Source organism: Marmota marmota, unplaced genomic scaffold, assembly GCF_001458135.2.
Source record: "Marmota marmota marmota unplaced genomic scaffold, marMar, whole genome shotgun sequence".
NCBI classification, from domain to species: Eukaryota; Metazoa; Chordata; class Mammalia; order Rodentia; family Sciuridae; genus Marmota; species Marmota marmota.
The window spans coordinates 27279279-27303503 of NW_026000241.1; the positions used below are offsets into that span (position 1 = coordinate 27279279).

Here is a 24225-nt window from a genome sequence, read left to right on the forward strand (position 1 = left end):
GATCGCTGAAAGACAGGACTCCGAGTGCACGTGTCAGATTGTGCACATGACATTTCTACAGGAAACCAGTGAATCTGCTGATAAAGTTGGCCAAATGGACTGTTACCAAGCAGCTCCCAACAAGAACTTAACAAACAGGGAAGTGGAGACTGCAACGTTCAGAAGTCTATTTCTGTAGGAATATTGCAATGTCACTCCCCTCCTCTGCTCACCATTTAGCATTTTAGTAAAAAGGGATGTCTGTATTCGTTGGGAGAAACTTATTTTCATTTTCCAAGATATTTAAGGGCAAAGTTGTCTTTACAACACCCTTTACAAAGATTACCATTTTTATACCAGAGTTGAAAATCTGCAAATTCCTCACTGCAGATACCAAAAGCTGCAGACCCTGACCTCAGACTGGGAGACGCCTGCTCCTTGGGACAAAAATTGAATATTTATTTATTTCTGTAGATGATACTGCTATCCAGCAGTCAAGGAGTCGACTTTTCTTATGAAGCTGTCCAGGATTGATGGAGCGAGTGGGCGGTTTGTTAGTGTCTTATTCATCATTAAACACTTTTAAAAAAATCAATAATTCATTTGCTTCAGTGCAAATGTTTTATTTTCACATTCTTGTTTGTTGTTTTTCGTGCATGTGTCTCAGTGAGTCACCTAACCACAATTATAGATGCAGGCATCTGGCGGTTCTGCGTGGTACATCTCATTCCTCAGGAATTATTTAATTACCACGACGCGATGAATGCGTTTCCAGGCCTTTCATCTCACGCGCGCGCACATGTACAGGCGAGCACCACAGGTGCACACGCGCGCACATGCGCACATACGTGCGCGCACGCGCGCCCTCAATCAAGCTTTCCTCAGGTTGGGCACGAACGGCTACCCTGCTCTCCAGCAGGTGTCAGCAGAGGAGTGCACGGTGCTCCGGCCAACGAGGTGTCTGCTGAAGCGGTTGCGCCTGCTGCGTCAGACCTTCCTCAAATCACCTATCTGCTTTCCACCTGAGGCTCGCCCCCATTTCTTAGATGCGTTCAGAGATGATAAGTTAGCTGTAGAGAACAGCAGCCACCAAGAAAATGTACTAGGAACCCAGCACGGGCGATGATTGAGCCTTTCAGAGTTGGTCTCATAAAACTTTTATTGGCTGATTTTTCCTTGACTTTTCTACCACTGCATTATTTGGTTAAAAGAAGTGCTCTGTTTTATTCCAGGTGGTGATAAGTTAGAGTAGCAGATGATTTTGGATTTATAGGGTGGTGTTCGTTGTAAAGCCCACTCTGACCCCAAGTATCCTGTCCCTTCCACTGCTGAAACCTAGTCCTGAAAGTGGAAACAGGACTTTGCTCAGGCTGTGTCCCCGGAATCCAGTACCTAAGGGTGGACGAGCACCACCACGTATCAAGTGCCCTTACTCTGTTGACTCCAACACATTCCCCTTTGAGGTAGATGATCGTATCCCCACGTTAGGAATGCATCTCTTGATTGTTAATATCCCTTGTCATTCTGTTAGTAAGTGACAGGGCCTATGGTCTTTTCAACATGCCATGGTGACTTTGCCTGCTGAAGAGATGGAATGAGAGATGAGAAGAAAAAAACAGAAGGAAGGGGACAATGGTTGGTCCAGACAAAGGTTAAAATGAAAAGTAGAAATGCACCCGGGAATTAGATGATTGGACATAAATTAGAAAGGGGGGGGGCAGAAGTAAAGGCTGATCATTTTGCTAAGAACAACAACAACAAAATTAGCCACAGCAAATTAAGCTCAGTTTCAACCACAGAACCTGGTTGTATTGTTTCCCTCCCTGAAGGCAAAAACGCTTATAGTGACTGCTAAAACATCTGAAATGAAAATTATAGCTTTGCCTTTCAAGAGTCATTTGCTGATGTCTGCTGTGTGGGGCTTGAGTCTCCTGCCTCTTTCCCAGCAAAGGAATTCTGACTTTGCCTTCTGGCAAAGAGGTGATCCACCGAGATTAACACCTAGGCAGAAGGATCGGCAGAGCTTGTACTGTATTTGCACATCTTCGTTAACTTTCCTGGAGCCTAATAGTCCTTTTTAACTAGCTCCCATCCCATATCTACCTATGCTGGCTTTTAAAATATTTTTCTCTTACTGAATTTTTGGTACTATACTTCTAAATGAGGAGTTTTATATGAATCATAAAAGGTGGATCACAGCATGGTATGATTTGAATACATCTTGCCTCTCTGTGCTCTGATATTTGAGTTCCTAACTTCTTCCTATCATCATAAATTCAGCCATAACATTCACTGGGTCCTGGATTCACTATTAAAATGCAAAGGTCTTGTGGAAAGACAAACTAGTGCTGCCTTTAGGACGCTTATAGAGTTGGGGACAAATTCATTATTGTGTCCAAGCTTCCATACTCTGCATAATAAGGTTAAGTGAACATAAAAGTTAACCTTGAAAGAGAAAAAAATTTTCATAAAAGGCCAAATAGGTCAAATTCAGTGTCAAAAGAAGAAAATGGCAAGGAAGGAAGAAGTTCCACCTCCCTTTTATCTTGGTGACAGTGGTGTCCAGGGAGGTGGACTTCTGTGCTGTCTATGAGTCTTTAAGCCACCAAAGTCACCTTAAATGTTTCTTAGATAGGTTTTTCATCATCCAGGACATTCTACATGAGATATCACTCTTAACATGGAGCTTCCCACATTTGCTGTGGACCTCCATCTGTCCAGCCCATGTGGCCTTCCCATTTTTAGCAGCAGCCTCAACTCACCAAGAGTTGTGAGGGGCTGGTATCTTCCGAGATCTTTCCACCTGTTTCCTAAGTGTTAATAATAATTTAAACTGAAACTTTTCAGTTTCAGAGGACTCAATAACAACCTTTCCATCACTTCTTTCTTTAAAAATATATCAGAAATAGTGGGGTGCAGTGGCACATGCCTATAACCCCAGTGACTTGGGAGGCTGAGGCAGAAGGATCACAAGTTCAAAGCCAGCCTCAGCAACTTAGTGAGGCTCTAAGTAACTCAGTGAAACCTTGTCTCTAAATAAAATACAAAAAAAAGGGCTAGGGATGTGGCTCAGTGGTCAGGTGCCCCCTGAGTTCAATCCCCAGTAACCCTCCAAAAAAAATCAAAAATGTGTTTCTGAGAGGTCCACTCTTCCAAGGGGAATGAGTTTTACTTCCAGGACATGAACTGAAAGAGGCTGAAACTGACAAAGCTCAGCCTGCGTGAGCCTCAGCACTAACCCTTAGCACGTGGTATCTGTGACTTGTATTTTTAGCTGCTCCTGCCTGGCCAGCTTGTAAAATGAATTGTAAATTCCTTGAGGGCACAGAGCCTCCCTTCTTAGCCTACCTGCCTCCTCAGAGTTCAGACCAGAGGTAAAATGCTCACAGCACATTCAACACCATGCCTTACTACCTCTACCTACTAAATGTCCTGAATCTCTGGCCCTCTGACCTCTTCTACAGTCACCACCTAAGTTCTAGCCCCTTCCCCTCCTCCAGACCTGCCATAGCACCTGACTTTTCACCCAGCACCTATAGTGAAGCTCTAGAACTTCAAATGTGATCATATTTCTTCTTCGCTTTACTCCCTGCATGATGTAAGGAGTTACCGGGTTCTCTGCATGCACCGGCTCCTTGCCTGTGAAGTAGTTCATGTGCCTAGAAGCACAGCATGAGAACAGAGGGTTAAGTCACAACCTGGGGAGAGGCCTGTTCCAAAGGAGAGCCATCAGGTCCTAGGTCACGTGACTCAGAAGCCTTCCCAGACAGGCCCAGGCCCAGGTAGGAGATCCTCTCCTTCCCTCCTGCCTTCTCTACTCTGAAGAGAGAAAGAAGGGGAAACCTGTACACTTTTGGCCTTTTGTGTGTGTGTGTGTGTGTGTGTGTGTGAGAGAGAGAGAGAGAGAGAGAGAGAGAGTCTCTCCGTCTATTAGACTAGAAGCTCCTGGTGGACAGACTGAGCGTCATCTTTAAACACAACCTGGGGCATGGCCTAAGCAGAGCAGGCCTCTAGGACAGCCTCTCAACCAACTGACTGGGCAAAAGAATGACCTGCGTGCAAGAGGTATTTTTCACTTGAGCAGCAACCACCCCAGAGAATCAATGGAATGGCATTTCTCCCTCAACTGGTGCCAAACTGTCAGGGCTGCTGAAAGACTTTGAAGGGCCCTGATATGCATGCAAACCTTCACTGGGTGTAATTGAAAACTCTCCCCTAAGAAATTAAAATATTCTTAGTCAATCAAATAAGAATAGTGATACAGGGCTGGAGTTTTAGCTCAGTGGCAGAGCACTTGCCTAGCATGTGTGAAGCACTGGGTTTGATCCTTAACACAGCAAAAAAAATAAATAAAATAAAGGTATGCTATCCATCTACAACTACAAAAAATATTTTTAAAAAAGACATTGACTCTTAAAAAAAAAAATAGTGATACAACATGCCAGAACCTTTGGAACACCATGAAGTGGTTCTAAGAGGAAAGCTTATAGCTATGAGTACCTACATAAGAAAAATTGGAAAGATCCCAAATAAACAACCTAATGATGCATCTCAAGAACCTTGAAAAAATAAGAACAAACCAATTCCAAAAACAGCAGAAAGAAGGAAATAATTAAAATCAGAGCTGAAATCCATGAAACCAAGAATTTTTAAAAATAGAAAGGATCCAAGAATTTTAAAAAATAATAGAAAGGAACAATGAAATGATGATTTGATTCTTGGAAAAGTTAAATAAGATCTATAAACCCTACCCAATCAATAAATGGGCCAAGGAACTGAACAGACACTTCTCAGGAGAGAATATACAATCAATAAATATATGAAAAAATGTTCAACATCGTTAGCAATTAGAGAAATGCAAATCAACCACTCAAGATTTCATCTTGCTCCAGTCAGAATAGCAATCATCAAGAATACAGGCAACAAGAAATGTGGGTAAGGATGTGGGGGAAAAGGCACACTCATTCATTGCTAGTGGGACTGCAAATTGGTTCAACCACTCTGAAAAGCAGTATAGAGATTCCTTTGAAAACTTGGAATGGGAGCGGAGGTGGCAGGGGCAGCGTGGCTGGTGAGCAGCGGGCTGCAGTGTTGGCCTTTTGGGGCTGAGGAGGGTGAGAGGGGCAGAAACAGACCCTGGGCGAGGGGAGGGGGGCGGGCAGATGGCCCACGTCATCGGAGGCAGCTCAACAGGCCCCGCGGCTTCAGGGGCACCACCTGATTCGCGCTATCCCGGAACCTGCACCCAGCTGGTCGTCCAGGGCTGCGGGCCAGTCCCCCTGGCCAGTCAGACCTTGCACTCGGAAGTGACCCCAGGTCCCGCCTCAGTTTCCCAAGGTGGCGGGGTTGCGCTGCTGGCCATGGCAGCTCCACTTTGCTGTGTGCCAGGCACTTAACTTGTGCGCTTCCATGCTGGGACTGCACAGAGAGGTGCAGCGCCCTGCTCAAAGTCACACTGCTGGGACATGGTGGGATGGGCTTCCAACACCTGCGCAGGCCTGCACCCCTTGCTTTCCTCCAGTCCTTCTCCTGGCAGTGCTTCCAGCTGGTCCCCTTGAGTCCTGGTGGGGCTGCCAAGGGTGTCTCTGGGACCCACTCTGAAATTGGATGCAGCATGGTATGTGAGTTCATTGGGACAGGCTTTTTTCGTGTCTTTTGTCCAATTCCCAGAAGGTCTTCCACCCCTAAACTGTCTATTGGCCCTGAGTGAGAGGGCAGAGGCGGGCTTAGAGTGACCCTTGTACGCCAGGGGTGGGGGTCACTAGCCCAACAAAATTGGAATACTGGAGCCAAGGTCTTGCCTCAGGCAAAGGAAAGTTTGATTCCCCTTGAAGCACCGATTCTAGTCTGGAACAGTTGGTTGTCAACCCCAGAACCAAGGCTCCTCTCCTTGGTGTTGGACGTTTATCAAGCCCACTTTGATACTGAACAGTGAGGTTCCTGAACAACAGAGCCTGCCTACACACATAAGTGAAAATGGGTTTGATACTTTCACTTACATGTAGAAGAGAAATAAAGGGAGACAATATATGGAAAAAAAAAAAAAAACTTGGAATGGAACCACTATTTGACCCAGCTATCTCATTCCTTGGTTTATACCCAAAGGACTTAAAACAACACACTACAGTGACACAGCCACACCAATGTTTATAGTGGCACAGTTCACAACAGCTAAATGGTGGAACCAACCCAGATACCCTTCAGTAGATGAATGAATAGGGAAACTGTGGTGTGTGTGTGTGTGTGTGTGTGTATATATATATATATATATACACACACACACACACACACACACACACATGCATACATACACAATGGTATTACTCAGCATTAGAAGAGAACAAAATCATGGCATTTGCAGTAAATGGACAGAGTTGAAGAATATTATGCTAAGTGAGTTAGCCAGTCCCCAAAACTAAAGGCCGAATGTTTTCTTTGATATGATGCTGACTCATAATGGGGATGCAGCGGGAAGGACACTGGAAGAATGGAGGAACTTTAGATAGAGAAAAGGGGAGGGAAGGGAAGGGAGGGGGCATGGGAGTAGGAAAGATGGTGGAATGAAATGGACATCATTACCCTAAGTACATGTATGAAGACGCAAATGGTGTGAATCTACTTTGTGTACGACCACAGAAGAAAAATTTTGCTCTATTTGTATAATATGAATTGAATTGCATATATATGTGATAGAATATATCATATATAACAAATTAGAATAAATAAATAATTTAATTTTTAAAAAAGATTGATAAGCCATTAGCCAAAGTAACCAAAAGAAAGAGAGAGACCCAAATTAATAAGATTACAGATGGCAAAAGAAGAAATGACCACAGGCATCAAGGATATCCAGAGAATCATTGGGGATTCTTTTGAAAATCTGTATTTCTATAAATTGGAAAACCTAGAAGAAATATATACATTTCTAGTTACACATGACCTGACAAAATTAAATCAAGAGGATACAGAAAACCTAGACAGACCAGTAACTAGCAATGAGCTAGAAGCAGTAATAAAAAGCCTTTCAACAAAGAAAAGCCCAGGACTAGATGGATCTTCCCCATCAAAATTCTACCAGAACTTTAAATATTAATGCCAATGTTCCTCATGAAATAAACATGAGGATGAAGCACTTCCAATTTTTTTTTTCTATAAAGCAGTATCTCCCTTATACCGAAATCAGATAAGGACACATGGAAGAAAGAAAACTACAGACCAGCATCCCTCGTGAACTTATATGCAAAAATCTTTAAAACATTAACAAATTGTATTTGACAACATATTAAAAAAATTGTACATCATGACCAATTTGGTTTTATTCCAGGGCTGCAAAGATAGTTCAACATATGCAAATCAATAAATGTAATTCACCACATAAATGGGATTAAGGACAAAAATCACACATTCATCTCAATAGATGCAGAGAAAGTCTTCAACAGAATTCAGCACCCAATCATGATAAAAACATTGAAAAAAACTAGGGACAGAAGGAAACTACCTCAATATCATAAAAGCTATATATGACAAACACAAAGTCAACATCATAGTGAATGGGGGAAAACTGAAAACATTTCCTTTCAAAAATATGGAAAACATCCACTCTCACCACTCACATTCAATAAAGTACTGAAAATTCTAGCCAGAGCAATTATGCAAGAGACGAAATAAAAGAGATAAAAAATAAGAAAGTAAGAAGACAAATTCTCACTGTTTGCAGATGGTATGACCCTCTACAAAAAGCTCCACCAAAAGACTGCTAAGAGCTAATAAACAAATTAAGCAAAATAGCAGGTTATAAAATCAAGATAGAAAAATCCATCACCTTCCTATACACCAATAATGCATCTGCTGAAAAAGAAATCAGAAAAACAATTTCATTCACAATAGCCTCAAAATATACCTAGGAGTAGATCTAACCAAGGAGATGAACAACAGGCTCTGTAATAAAAATTACAGAACAGTAAACAAAGATATTGAAAAAGACCCAAGAAGATGGCGAGGTCATTTATGTTCATGGATAGGCAGAATTAATATTGTTAAAATAGCCAAATGACCAAAAGCAATATATACATTCAGTACAATCCCCATCAAAACGCCAATGACGTTCTTCACAGAACTAAAGGTTCAAAGAAAAAAAAAAAAAAAGTCCTGAAATTCATTTGGAAGAACAAAAGACCCAGAATAGCCAAAGCAATTCTAAGCCAAAAAATCAACACTGGAGGAATTACAACACCTGACTTTAAATATATGGAACTATAGTAACAAAAACTGTGTGAACTCATTTAAGGAAAACAGTACTAAATAATATTAAACACTAAATAATATTCAATGCCAAAGTACTATAGTAATAGTATACATTAATGCTATCATCATAGTAATGCTACTGCTATAATATTGTAACAGAAATACCAAAGTGGTTGAGGGATGATAATACTAAATAGGAAAATTAGTACTAAGTTTTGTGGTGCTGACATTAACTTTAAAATGTCAATAAGATTTTTCTCCTGTTCCTGGATTCTTTCTGCTTCACAGACAATACTTTTCTGTAGTATGTATGCCTACTTAATTGGAGTGTGGAAAATAAATTCTTGAGTTGATAATATAGCAATAACTGCAATTTTGTAGTCCAACTTTGAGATGATGAAAAGAATACAAACTCTTCTGACACATTCGTATTAATGTTGCATTTTAATCCAGAGGCTAAATTCTTTTGGTTGCAGTTGACAGAAGCATGACTTGAATTGGATTATATGAAAAGGAGATCATTTTGCTCAGGGTGTGACCAGAGAAGAGTTGAGTAGCCAGACCCTTAGAGGAGCAGAAGGGGACAGAGTTGGGTCTCAGGGGGAATGGAAACCGAGGGTCTGGGCCACAGCATTCCCTTTCCACCTCAGAGTCTCTGAAGTCAGGTTGATCCTCTTTCACCTTCAGATGGACTTTTTCCAGGTGGCTGAGAGACATGGACCCAAAGAATCTTAGGGTTTTAACTTCTGATGAATTCTTTCTGTGGAAAGGAGATGAGTATCTCTTTACCTCCCCTGGCTTCTTCCTACTCTTCTTCCCTTCTTCTCTCTCTTCTTCCCTTCCTCTCTCCAAATATCCTGAAGAGGTATCTTATTAGCTTACTTCAGGTCTTGAACCAGTTTGGCCAGAGGTGGGGCACTGGACTGGCCCAGCTTGAGCAGAGCTCATTATCTCCAGAACATTCTGGAGCACGTCATGTGAAAACATGGCAGCTCCCCGCGTCTGAAGGGGGCCGCTAACGGCTGCACAGCTTATAAGAAAAGCAACACAGTTCAGACATGCAGCACCGCTGGGGTGACCTGTGTTCTCACTGGAGGACATCTCCACACCTGGTCCCTCTCCCTCAAAACCCAGCTGGACTGTGGAATGAGGATGGGCAGAGACTTGGGGCTGGTGAACTTTGAAAAGCTGATTAGGAGCAAGAATGCATTTTCCTAATAGTTAATAATAATCTTCTGTTCTATCAGATACCAATTCAGGTGGCTTGCATCATGCCGTATCAACTTCATTTGTTTTATTTTATTCAATTATTCATCACATAGTTGTGGAGTGCCCATTTTGTATCTGATACTCTGCTTGATATGAAAGATATATAAATGAGAGGGGCAGGACTGGTCATGAAGAGATTATAGTGTAGTGGGAAAGGCAGCCATGTAAGCCTATAATTTCCACTGGGTGTGACAAGAACTATGATGGTGTATGACTTCATTGCTTAGTATTAAATGTAGAGTTAGAATGAATGGTCATCTATAAATCTGCACTGTGAACATAGTTCATATACTTCCTCTTCCCCAACATTGAGATGGTTCTTCCTCTTCCCCAACATTGAGATTGTTCTTCCTCTTCTGATGGTTTTCCTGTGCCCAGTACATTATAGTCCACCCAGCATTTTCACTCACATACATTTTTTTTCAATCTTTTTTGGATAGCAGGGATCAAACCCAGGGGCACTTAGCCACTGAGCCACATCCCCATCCCTTTTTTGTATTTTATTTAGAGACAAAGTTTCACTGAGTTGCTTAGGGCCTCACTAAGTTGCTGAGGCTGCTTTAAACTCATGACCCTCCTGCCTCAGCCTCCCAAGCTGCTGGGATTACAGGCATGTGCCACCACACCCAGACCCTCACTCACATCCTCTCTAAAACTCAGAAACAAATCAGAACAAGACATATTCTGTGCTTGTATAATTATGTCCAAATGGATCCCACTGTCACATATAACTAAAAAGAACTAATTAAAACAATTTAAAAAATTCAAACATCATCCTTCTGAAATAAGTGAAGCATGCATTACTTTCCTTGTTTTCCACCAAGGAAATGGAGATTCCAGTGCTTTGAAATGACTTGTCATGATCCCAAAGCTAGTACATGACAGCATTGACCCTGAAGCCCAGGCCCGGGGCTTCAGGGCTATTCCAAAGCCAACATGCTGCCACTGGTCTCCACGTGACACAGAATACTCTCCAGAAAAAAAATAAGAACCCATTTCTGATCTGTCCCCAGCAATAATATGCCGAAGGACACCGACCTGTTCATCAGCCACCTGTGTCCATCTGTGTGCATCATTCAACCCTCACCCCTTGGTCATTGTGCCACTGGGCATTGACGCCTGCTGGGCCTCCTTCCCCAGTCTGAGGGCCAGACTGCCTATTGCTCATGGATCTTATTAATGAAGTATCGAGGGGGAGGAGGGAGCTCTGACTGGAGAAAAGTCTTAAATGGGCAGATGAGGGATTTGGTTCTCTAGAACAGGGCATCTAAGGTTTAAAGAGCACATGAATCACCTGGGATCTTGTCTAAATGCAGAATCTGATTAAGGTGGTTCTAACAAACTAGCAGCTGATGCTGAAATGCTGATCCTCAGACCAGCATCTTTGAGAAGCAAAGATCTACATTAAAGATGCTAATACATCTTCGCCTAACTCTTGCTAGGGAAAGAGCCAACCAGTGGGCTGGAAACTTTCTTAAAAACCTGAGATGGAAGAATGTGACTTGGAAAAGATATATATTACTTTAATAACATGTTTACAGAAGGAACCCTGAGATTAAAAACGAAGAGGTTTTGTCAACATACACGTCCCATGGCCCAGTTAGACTTCAGTTTCCCCAACTCTGAGTGTGACAAATCTTGCCTCAAGGTTAATAATGCATATAATGTTTGAAACAAAAACATGATGGGGAAAAAGCAAATTATAACCTGTGGTACTTTTTTCTTGTATTTTCTCTTTGTAGGAGATGTCAGTGAAAAGAAGGATCCAGAATGATTACTAACCTATGACTCCCAACAGTATGACAGGTATCTATATGTTCTTTCTTAATTTTTTTTTTGTGTGTGTGTGTCTCCATTTTTGTTTCACCTAAAGTATGGGGTTCCTAAAGACTGACCTGAGAGTCTTAGCAACAATTCGGGTTTTTTTGAGGGGGGGTGGGCAGTACTGGGGCTTAAACTCAGGGGCACTCAACCATTGAGCCACATCCCCAGCCCTATTTTGTATTTTATTTAGAGTCAGGGTCTCACTGAGTTGCTTAGTGCCTTGCTTTTGCTGAGGCTGGCTTTGAACTCACAATCCTCCTGCCTCAGCCTCCCAAGCCTATGGAATTACAGGTGTGTGCCACCACACCCAGCTCTTAGCAACAATTCTTTCCAAATAAACAAGTATTATTAATCCCAGTGAATACATCCCTACAAAATGTGCTTCCGTTTTCTTCAGGAATTATGAGATACATCATTACCAGAAAGATGATGGAGAGGAAATGATAACTCTCAATGAAATGTTGGTTTTTAAGCCATCCTAAGGTCACCATCACACTGGATGTGCTTACTCTTTACAGCCATTCAGATCCCTAGGATAAATGGCTCTGCATCCTTAGTGATCACAGAGTACATGTGTCTTCTCAAAGTCAGCTGTTCATTCCACCAAGCAGTCAGAATGGAAAATGATTAGAGCACAAGTGAGCCATAAAACTTAGCAACAGCACAAATTCTTTATGCAGCATAGAGCAGAGATCCCTTGTTCAAAGGCCCCAAGGTCAAGAGGAATAATACCAACAATTACCAAGGTTGGGTGTAAGGAAGATAAACAGAACTGGATAACTTGGGTTCTCTATGAAAGAGAACCCCCCCCCTACTCTGAGCAAACGCTGACAAGCAGGAATGAAGCCCAGTGTATGTCCAGTGACTTGGAATTTTCAAGAGAAATTGGAAATCTAGATTTTAAGTGAAATATTCTAATTTTTAAATGTTAGCAATTAACTTATAAAAGCATTGAAGACTCATGGTCCAGCCATCCAGCTACTCAGGAGGCCAAGGCAGAGGGATGACAAATTCAAGGCTAGCCAGGGAGACTTTGCTTCAAAATAAAAATTTTAGAAGGGCTTGGAATGTAGCTGAGTGATACAGCACTTGCCTAACACGAGCAAGCCCCTGGTTCAATCCCCAGCTCACACGCGTGTGCGCATACACACACACACACACACACACACACACACAAAAGGTGGAGTGTTGGGGAGAAAAGGTTACAAACTGGAATCAAACCATTTATGACTTTGTATACCTTCCAGACTAAACCTCAAACCTGGGACTTTCCTTTTTGTTACCAGGACAGCAGTGCAGATACCTATAAACCTCTGCATGTTAGAGATGCAGCCTGGCTTTTGATAATCTATCCATGTCACTTCCTCACCCTGGGATAAACTAAATGAAAGCACAATTCATCTTAAAAAGTCTATTCTCTTTAGACCTTAAAAAGGCATACATATATTGATGGTCGAGTATAATATTTATTTTTAAAGTGAACCCTGGCTTGGAGGCTGAGGCAGGAGGATTGCAAGTTCGAAGCCAGCCTCAGCAACTTTCCGAGATCTTCTCTCAAAAAAATAAAAAAGGGCTGGGAATGTGGCTCAGTGGTTAAACACCCCTGGTTTAATCCCCAGTACCAAAATTTAAAAAAAAAAAAAAACTAAAGCAACCAAAAGTTTCTACTCAGCCTTCTGAAGATTTGGAAGACTCCCAGTGACCATAAGCATTCTCTCTCCCAGCATTATTGCCCTACCTCTCTACCCACCTGTGCTTGAGTTCCTGATATAGCAAAAAGATAGGGTGCCTGGGAAAATCAGAATGATTCACACCTGTAAGAAATGAGAATTTCAGAATCACGTCTCATCATCTCCTCTTACTTCACCTCAGCAAATACCAAAACCTACCCACTCCTGTTTCTGTTCTTCTGCTAACAAGGTCAAGCTCTTTCACCCTTAAATCTCACTCCTGTGTTACAAAGGTGCATGTTCACAGGAAATTGGTATAGATCAACCTTAGCTACAGCTGTCATATTTATGCTGGTACGAGTGGGAATCTCATCAGATAAAGTGACAGCCTAAGTCACTGAAGGCATATGTATGTGTGAGCACACAGATAGCAGAGAGCAGGTAAATAGTAATGCAAAACTGAGGGAAAGTGTCCCCCTCTGGAAAAGGACAATGAGACCATGTGCTACCCAGGGGTGGCTTGGTGCCACACGATAATTTGCCCACCTGAAAGCACTTCCAAAGACAAATTCCATGAACATATCCTCCTGAGACATTTGACAATGGAAAAATTTGGTATAATTTGGTGATAATAAGATGATTTTTGCTTGCTCAGAGGGGTAAGTTCTAGATAAAGTGCAATAGTGACCATCCAACCTGGGTCCCTCCCAATCAATGATTGACAACTTTTGATTGATTGTAAATGGGCCAGTGAATAAATATTTCTGGCTTCTAAGGCCATATATGGTCTGTCATAACTACTCAGTTCTGCTATTGCAGCAAGAAGAACCATAAACAGTATGTACAGGCTTGGCTATGTTTTAGTAAAACTTAATTTACAAAACAGGCAGCAGGCCAGCTTTGGCCACTGGCTGCCATTTGCTGATGCTTGTTCTAGACTCTGGGATGACCACCCTGGCGTTGAGCACAACCCCCAGGCTGAGTCAGCTGGAGGCTGAGCCAGGAACTAGGCTCATTCCTGGACAGTTCTAGATAAAGCTAGCTTTTCAGCTGACTTCCTGAGGCCTTCCTTGCAGGCTGGGCTGGAACCCCTGCTGCCTCCTAGTGGAAGAGGGAGTGTTCAGTCCCAGAATTTGTTTCCTAGTGTAGAAACGAATTTAGTTCTATTTTCAAAAGAAATCTACACCCCTACTGGATACCCAAATGTGCTCAGCATATGTGATGGGCTCAGAGAAGACAGGCATTGCTTTAGACACCTTGTTTGTACATGAAATAAAACAGTGTCCCTTTCCTTCTCTTTCACTGTGGACCAAGACTACTTTTTTTTTTTTTAAGAAACCTAAAGGGAGACCAAAATAAAGTTGTAAGCTGCCTGTGTTTGCTTTAGGCGCCTAATTGAAGAGCCAAGTATGCACACTTTTTCTTTGAAAAGCATAATAAGTACCTATTACTGTTATGTAGTATGGGAGATCAATTAACCCTTATGAAAAGAAAACTCATTTTTAAGTGAGCAAGAGTTTGAGAACAGAACCTGTTTCTGAAACCAAGCAGGCCAGCATTTTCAGATAAAGGAGGCACATTTTTTTGATATATAGGCTCTTTTGGCCACAATGTTTATTAAGTTTATGTATTTTGAATTTACTCAAATGGAAAATTATTTATTTGGGGGGGAAGGTTTATTTAATATCAGAATTTTCTCCTTTACCCCACCTCTTTTGAAATTGGGGCTGTATGAAATCACTCTTTGAAAAATACATTTCTTAAGGAGGAACATAAGAAAGTGCCCTTTATATGATATTTTATTCATCTGGAATTAAGCACCACTTCTCAGGTAATCTGAGGGGAATTCTGCTGACATTTATGACATTATAATGAGCTCTATTTTGAATAAAACCATGATTCACAGCATAGGGGAATTTGTTCTAAGATATGAATGCCTAAAAATTTTAATACCAAACTTAGAGGTTAGGGGCCTTATTTGCAGAGGAAATAAACTCCTGACTTCTTTCGCTGCGCCCAAAGAGACAGAGACAAGCATATGGTGTGTTTGCATAGAACCTAGTTTTATAAAATTAGAATAAGGCATGAAGTTAGCAACATATTTAATGTTTTCATTGAAACGGGGCCCCAATAATTTAAAGCCACACTATTATGAGCATTTTAATACAAACAGTGTATTCCTCACTCAGCTATTTAACTTGCAATTTTTCCTCATAACTGGCTTGTTCATTCAACTTCCCATTGGGTGTTTCTCCTTATTTTTATTGAGGCATTATTGCTGAGTGTCCTGGGAGTGGAATTGGCAGGGGGGTACAGGCACTTTGAGGGGCTGATCAGTGTTTCCCCCGTATGATCTTTGCATTTTTTTTTGCTTGCTTCTTTGTTAGGCTATAATTTATAAATAAACTTAAGAATAACGGGTTTATCTACCTTTTCCTTACTATTCCAGAGGTTGAGCATATTTGGTGATTATTGGTCACTTGCATCCTTTCATTTGTAACTTGCTTTTCATTCTTTTTTAAAAATATTTTTTTAGTTGCAGAGGGACACAATATCCTTTATTTATTTGTTTGTTTGTTTATTTATTTATTTATTTATTATGTGGTGCTGAGGATCGAACCCAGTGCCTCAAGCACTCTACCACTGAGCCACAGCCCTACAGCTCTTGCTCTTCATTCGTAATGTCTATTTACCTATTATGATCTTTGGCTGTTTTTCATTATTTGTGAAAGTTGTTTAGGTATCATGGATATTAACTAGGGAACCCATTAAATCTCTCTAAACTTTCCACTCTTTATGAATGAAATGAGAAGGTAAGACTAGCTCATCTCTAACTCCTACTTTTTAAGATCATGGTGGTTATATTTCAAAATTGAATGTAAGTCACATTTTCATAAAGTAAGGCATATATACATTGATAGCTGAGTATATATTTTTTTTAAAAAGTGAACCCTGGAGCAATATATTTTTGCATTTTGAGACTGTCCTACTGAACAAGTTTTTCAGTCAAACAAAACATTGAAGTTGGGAAGACTCAGTATTGCTGAGTGTCCTAGAATATGTTCACTTTGCAAAGGGAGATCATCAGTGTTGTGTGGGGTTTTCAGCTTCTCCTTAACAGTTATTTCATTCCTTCAAAAAGAGAATGGGAGTCATGCATATGTCCTGTAACCTACGTGAAATAGTTTCTCATGGTGTCAGAAGGTAATTGACAACACACGACTGTTCAAAGATAACTAATGTTAGTAGTATACATGTTGTTCACAGTTCCCACTGTCAATCAATATACCCTTCCACACAAGGATTTTATTTATGCTTACTTAGTAATCCATCACCCATGATATTATCCGATTCCTGGACTATTAGTATAATGTTACTAAAAATAATATATTATTTATATAAGCTGGGCATGATGGCATATACCTGTAATCTCAGTGGCTCAGTGGGCTGAGGCAGGAGGATCGCAAGTTCAAAGCCAGCCTCAGCAACTCAGTGAAACCCTGTCTCAAAATAAAAAATAAAAAGAGCTAGGGATGTGGCTCAGTAGTTAAGTGCCCCTGAGTTCAATTCCTGGTACCAAAATATATATATATATATATATATATATATATATATATATTGTTGAAAAATGTTATGATGAATATATTTTATAATGAACTGCCTTGTCCATTATTCTGTACCTCTCTGATTACCTTATCAGTATAATTTCTACTAAGTTAAGGAAATGCTAGATCAGAGGAAATGAACAACTTTAAAACCTTTCTCTTTTGCCAAACAGTAACCAACTGAGACACTACCAGCAAGGTAATCTCCATTTAACCATTATATCTTCCCAACTCTAGAGGTTGTGATTTACAAGTTAAGGAATTCATTACCTATTGTAAATGTTACAAATATTTTCCCCAATTTAGTGCATGTCTGCTTTTGCTTTTTGTTTATGGCAATATTTGACCTTTTAAAAAAATTTCTTCTTTTGGGGCTGGGATTGTGGCTCAGCGGTAGAGTGCTCACCTAGCACATACAAGATGCTGGGATTCATCCTCAGCACCATATAAAAATAAATAAGTAAAACAAAGGTATTGTGTCCAACTATAACTAATTTTTTAAAATTGTCTTCTTTAGAAATGACTTCATTCTTACAGACAAGTTGCAGGATTAACACAAAGAATTCTCAGCTGTCCTATATCCAGAATCCTTAAATGTTCACATTTTATCACATTTCCTTTCTTCTTTTCCCTCTCTCTTATTATCTCCATCTAATTTTTATTTTGTCCATGATGTCATGGCATTTTGGGACATAGTAAAGTTTTTCAGTTTATATACAATAAGTTCTCTAGGAGCATAATTTTCTGTTTATTTCTTGTTGATGAGCTTAGGAATGTTTCCTGGTGGGTACGGAGGAACTGAACTCTAGGACTCTTACAATGAGTTGATTCTTCTATCTCCATATGCAGTTCTCTTTAGGCACAGGATTGCCTTGGTTAACAGGATTTTCTCAACCTCTCATCTTACCCTTCAGGTCTTTAGACTGCTTACCCTTGCAAAGGAAAAAAAACAACAGAGGAATTTGGCTGTGTGATAAAAAGGAAACTAGTGTGGTCAAGGTCAGCAACATGGAGTGCCAATATGGCGCCCTGCTTTCTTTCCCACGTGGCTCCAGAGCAGTGAGGCTTCAGAAGGGTTTTTACCCTAGTGGCATAATTATTCTAAAAGGCATCAGAAGGCCTATTTCACTTTCTTTTGAATTCCTGTTTCCCCAGTTGTGACCAAAAATAAAATGTTGCCTTGGATTTTATAGAGTCCTCTACACATATTGCAAAACATTGCCACAAATAGTTTTTACAGAAAGAAAAACACTAACTTGCCTGAATTGCTAACTCCACTGTTGCTTGAGCCAATTACGAAAAAGAACCTTGATTTTATATCCAGAGTATTTAGCCATACGACAAAGCTGAGGACTTTTGGCTCACTCCTCGGCTTCATTATCACTTCTAAAAGAAATTAAAGTCTGCCTTCAGGTAGGCTGGAGAGGCAACACAGTCTTTCCTAAAATGCAGTGAAGGCCAAAGGGAGGCTGTTACACACACATCCAGCAGAAACTCATTCATTCATCTTCAGATGTCTTATCACCATTCATCATCACCCCTGAAACCTCATGTCCTGTCCCCCTCTCTCCCCAGGTTAATAACTGGGGTGACCAAACTGGGGTGACCACTCTACACACTGTGCCTCCCTTCCCCACTCCAGTCAGGAATCTTCTTCCCCTGCACTCTGCCTGCTAACTCCACCTGTTCATTTCCTTTGAGACTCAAGGCCCCTTTACTCCCCCCTCCTCCATTTGCATATCCTCTCAAAACCCCACTCCACAAAATAAACAGAGCTTCTTTAGGAAAGCAAGGGAAGAGAAAATCTTAAATGTTGATTATTTTACTTCCCCGCCCCCCCGTTACATATACAAATTGGTAGAAGAGAGTGAAAATCCCTCCATGGTGTTTATCCATTCTGAGAAAGAGACCAGCACTTCAGTTCAAAGTTTTTGCCAGTTTCCACAATAACAAGGGGAAAATCAAGAAACCACACACACACACAAAAAAAAGATAATTTCTATGTAGCTACCACTTCAGCATTTTCTTCCAAATAAAAGCAAATGCTTCATTTTCCTTAGTAAGCAGAGGGAAAGATAACCCTTCATATAACACAAGGATACTGGACTTTATACCATAGAGTCAGTCTTCTAGAATGGAACCAGCTTCTTGTACTCAGTTTTGATCCTTTTCCCATCCTTCCCCTCTTTAATTCCCTGAATTTTCCTGCAGAAAAGTGGGGGCTTTCTTTAAGAGCTCCTATTAATGAAATCTCACCAACTTGTTAGGTCAGTGAAAACCACTCAAAACTCCTGAGGATTCATACACAATTGCTTCTAGAACAACTCTAGTTTTCCAAGTCTGAGCTTCAGCTAGGTGATCAGAAAGTGGAAAATATCAAAAGAGCAAAGTTTTATAGAAAATAAAATATGGGAGCAGAAGAGTGAAGAAAAATATTTATTTCTTCTCCAACAACTTCTGCATTCTGTCCACTGTTTAGCTTCTCCCAACCCAACCCCTGGCCCCATTATCCCTATACCCTACCCCATTTCCATCATTACTATCACCACCACCACCCACTCATCTCAACCTCAATCTCCAAGGCGCCTATAGCCAAGAACATCTTTATTAGACATCTTCTAACTGTAATAATAGCCATCACTTAACATGCCACTGAAGTCCCAGAAGCCATAGAGCTAAGGCCCTTCAAAAGAAGTGAAAATGATTTTTCTCAAGAATTTAGTTCATAATGAATTTATGGTGTTATTTTGTTTGCAGTTGAGTCAAAAGTTATTTTAAACAACACCACCACCTGCCACCATCCCCAGCTGAAAAGTTCCAGACTGCTGTCTTATCTTTGCTTTTCTTTCAAGTCTTAGCTATGATGACATTCTGAGTCTGGAATTTGGCTGTATGGTAAAAAGGAAACTAGTGTGTGGAACTCCAACTCTCAGAACCTGAGAGTGCAGATGTGTTCTTGGATTGGTGCTACAGCTGAGCTCAGAGTCATTTTCTCTAAGCCTCAGTTTACACATGGACAGGGCAAGGCCAGCATGGTGAAGTGACTTACCCCAGGGTCACCCCCATAGATTGTTGAGTTTCGGAACTCTCAGTTCCCAAACCCTGGGACACTGTGAGTTAAATGACTTCAAATAGTGATGATGTGTAATTTGTTCTGTTGTTCTTAACAAAGTTCTTGGTCTTTATCATGCTAATGTGCATACTAAATCCCTAAAACAGGGAAGTAATCCATCTTCCCTTGGCTTACTGAAGCAGACCCCCTCTTCTGTAGAGGACCTAACCACGTTATACTCAAACTTGGCTGCACATCAGAATCACTCTGAGAGCTTTCTAACTCCTGATGTCCATGCCATCCTAGCCCACTTAAATTAGAATATCTGGGTAGGATTTGAGACTTAAGATCTTTGAAAATTCTCCAGGTAGTTCAACCCAGTCTGAGAACCATAATTGGGACAGAGTAGTCTTCCATTCTGGCTGCCCACTGTAGTTACCTGGGAAGCAACACAAATGTGCTAAAGCCTATGTCCCACCCCAAGAGATTCCAGTCCAGGGGTCTAGGATTCAGCCTCTGACATCTATATATTTTTAAGCCCTCACATGATTCTAATGTACAGCCAGTGCTGAGAAAAGAATGGTTGTAGCCGGGTGGGGTGGGCCAAACCTGTAATCCCAGCAACTCAGGAGGCTGAGACAGGAGGATTGTGAGTTCAAAGCCAGCCTCAGTAATGGTGAGGCACTAAGCAACTCTGTGAGACCCTATCTCTAAATAAAATACAAAATAGGGCTGAGGATGTGGCTCAGTGGTTGAGTGCCCCTGATTTCAATCCCCAGTACCAAAAAAAAAAAAAAAAAAGGAATGGTTGTTCTCCAACTTGGTGGTGGTATCAGAATCACCAGGAAGTTTTGTTTAAAAAAAAAAAATCAGCAACTCTATTCTACAATTCAATCTAGTGACAAGTGTCAGGGACTCTGCATGCCTAATTAACTCTCCAAAGTGACTTTGCTACAGAAGTTTGAGAACCACTGGTCTAGCCAGTTCCCCCACCAGTGGACATGTTTTGGAAAACATTAGTTTGGGCATCTGAGCATCTACAAAAACTATCTGAACTATCACCCTTTAATATAGGCCTAATCTGGCCAAGGGTGACAGATTGAAATGTAATTAATGATGTTTTCCTCCTATGGATTGCCTGGGCATATATCGTCACTTTCTCCTATAAATGACAAAACCATAGTTCCTGAAATTGTTCCCAGTGGCATCAGCATCCTCATTTATCTAAGTCACCATCAGAGTAGAAATCTCTTCACTTCAAACATTCAAAAGTCCTTTGGGAGCGTACTACCAAGCCAACACTTCTCATGGAAGAAATGCAGCGGCCATGGGGAAATTTGTGTCTATCTCAAAAAGTCTTTGCAAGTGATTTTCTATAGGCACAGCCTTAGAATGCTAGTCTATACTGCTTTAGTGAGTTGTTTTTAGTTGTATGAGGCTTTCAATTATGAGAATAGGGTTCTAAGAAAAAAAATTTAATAAATTAATTTCTGTGTCAGGTCCTCAAGAGAGTGTAGGTCTCAGGTATGTAGTACCCACAAGGTTATTGATTTTTGCCTAGACTGCACATTTCACTCACTTAGGGAATGTTTTTAAATCCGCATGGTAAAAATACTGAGCTTTTCTCAAAAGACTAGTATTTCCCCACTCACAAGCCCCTCACTAGACTGGTGAGGTTGTAAGATTTATATAAGTCACTTTACATCAAATCTAGGCACAAGGGCTTCACATAGGACAGCCAGGATGAGGGAGAACTTGGTGCATGGTAGGCATTCATGTTTATTTGACTGTAAGAAAATAGCCAACATAATTACTGTTCTACAATGGGGAAAAAAAAAAAAGTATACCCGGATGTTTGTATTTTTTTTAAGAAGCTTGTTTTTCAGATAAGTCAAATATTTTTAGTTTTGCTTAGCCCATCCCTGTAATTCATATTTTCTTTTCAATGGCACATTTCAAATTTGGCATCTTAATGTTTCCTGCAAGAATTTTCTACATAGCTTAAGGCCTTTTCTTTTACTAGAAAGTAAGAGAGAGATAAGAAAGGGCTTCATTTTTCTTTATTATTTCATGAAAAGATTTTTTTAGTGAAATAGTAGTCTAAACAAAAATGTGAAGCAAACGATTCATAAGAAAGGAAGTAATTTCAATACAATCTCTTTGTTGCTGCAATACCTGGTAAAATAAGGATCTTAAAATGTTTGCTGCTGCTGTTATTACTTCATTATTTAATAAGCATCAGTTCCTGGGGCAGCCAAATCCAAAAGAATAGCCCCAGTGTTTTGCTCGATGTTCAGCACACCCCAGGATATAAGACTTAGCAGCTCTAATCACATCAGGTGGGAAGGCACAGCAGAAAACAGGAGACAAAACACATCACCCCATTGCCACCAATAAAAAGGAGTTTTAAAAAATCACTTATTTCCCATAATTCAATTTAATTTGCATAGTGTCAAATTGTGGTTCCCAATATTTTTCTACCAAGACCCTCTTGTTATTTCCCCCCTCACTCACAAGCCCCTTGAACTCTGTGCTTTTAAACATTTTATCTACCAAACAACATTTGTTAAGTAATAGAATTCACCAATCAGTATTTTGCAATCAAAGACATATTTAATGACTTATGTGACATCGATGTGCAAGATGAAATGACCATTCCCCATGCTACATAAACAAGTAGGAAAACTTTCTACATCTTTTTCAAAAAACAGAAGGCATAGGATTTTTCATGAAAGTGGCTTAAACTGCTTCATATCATTATATGATTTCTCTGGGGCCTTTTAAAATTTCATAAATTTCTCATAGTTTTCCCCAATACTGCTTTTATGGATCTCGAGAGCCATTTAAATGAGGAAATTCTGAATATTTTTTATCCCAAATTTCTCAACTTTAAGTAGGAATTATACTCTTATATTATTATTTAGCTAAATAGAAATATAAATGAGCCATCAGAATATCAATTACAGCTGGCATTACCTTTAATCAAAGTCTTTCAAGTATTATTATAAAATCAAACATTAAGTCCATGTAGATGAATATAAAGTAGCCTGTCATACTCAGTAATGTGTAATGAAACTATTCATGAGAATTTCCTTCATTAGATGCTGTTTGATTAGATCAAGGAATTATTTGGCCCAGATTAGAACATTAGTAAACTCTTTGAGTTTTCAATGGAAAATTCTAATGAAATTTAACACTTGAGCATCTAAGATATTGGAGACTGACCATGTAAACATGCCTGAGGAATAGTCCATACCTTTCAGGAACTCACAATCAAGAGACCACAGACCCTGAACATATCCACATGTATTTTTTTTAATGTCCAAGAAGACTTATGGAAGTGCAGAATTGAAGGGAATCTTAGAGATCATGTAACCCAACACCAAGAAGTTAAAGGTAGAGAAACTAAGACCATGAACTTAAAGCTATGTGCACATGCTCACACGGCAGTGCACCATACGGATTCTCTGGTTGATCTCATACGTTATTTTTCACACTTCTCACTTGAGCCTCTCTTGATTCTGATTAGATTTGTAAAATATTTAATAATGGAGAAGAAAGCTACTTGGGATTACATACCATCTATTAGTAAAATGATGCTCTCTGATGTAGTATGTGAACCTTCCAAATCTCAGTGACTTCATACAACAGAATTTCATTTCTAACTCATAAGACCCAGTGCCATACAGTCTTGATTGGCAGGTGCCATTTGTCAAAGTCATTTGGGGACCTAGGCTCACTCCTTCTTGCATCCCATCCACCTCTTGGGCTTTAGAATTTTCTTCGTTCACCAGAAGGGAGAAAGACAATGAAAGGGTTCACCTAGGAGGCCAGGCTCAGTGCTTTCCTTCTATTGGCTAGAAGAAGTCACATGACCATGTTTCACTGCAGGGGAGGCTGGGAGATGTAGGTTAGCTGTGTGTTGGAGAGTTTTGGAGCATACAGACTTTGGTTATGAATCTATGTCACAAGGAGACAGCTCTTGTGTGATAATATTATGTGTGATAATATTATAGAGTAAGTTCAGAAAGGGGAGTTGGGTTTTATAATGAAGTCATTCTTTTTGTTTACAAATATATCTGTTTCAGTCATCAGACCCTCCCCCAGGCACTATCAGCATCTCTAGACAGGCTGGAATATTCTATTTTGTCCATCTTTAGCAAGAACTAGAGTTGTTTCTGGAGTTGACTGACATGGTGTCGTGAAAAGAACATGGACTTTGGAGTCGTGTGTCTTTGTGTTCAAACCCTTAGTTTGCCACTTATTAACCTTACAACTTTGAGCAAATTGCTTAAGCTTTCAGAGTCTTGGTTTCCTGATGGTAAAAAGGGGCAGAGAGCATCCTACAATTGTGGTGAGAACCGACTGAGATCTTATGGTACACTCTGGGGAAAGGGCAGAGATGGGACAAGAGATGCAGAGCCTAGATCAATAAGTAAGGAGTGGACAGTTGTTATCACCAGCAGGGACTCTCTAAATGTTGGTGCTCTCACTTCCTGCTGCCCTCCACTGCCACAACTGGATAGGATTTCTTTCTCTCTCTCTCTCTCTCTCTCTCTCTCTCTCTCTCTCTCTTTCTATA

The 24225-nt window shown here is 40.4% G+C and overlaps 1 protein-coding gene across 2 annotated transcripts in view; it reads left to right on the forward strand.

The window, feature by feature from the left end:
* Nucleotides 1-24225, forward strand: part of Thrb (thyroid hormone receptor beta) — a 252437-nt gene that overhangs the window by 131028 nt on the left and 97184 nt on the right. For both annotated transcript variants that reach the window (XM_048795051.1, XM_015489562.2), the window contains one exon: nt 11235-11298. In XM_048795051.1, the coding sequence (XP_048651008.1) occupies nt 11277-11298 (22 nt within the window). In that variant the 5' untranslated portion in view covers nt 11235-11276. The remainder of the gene's footprint in view (nt 1-11234; nt 11299-24225) is intronic.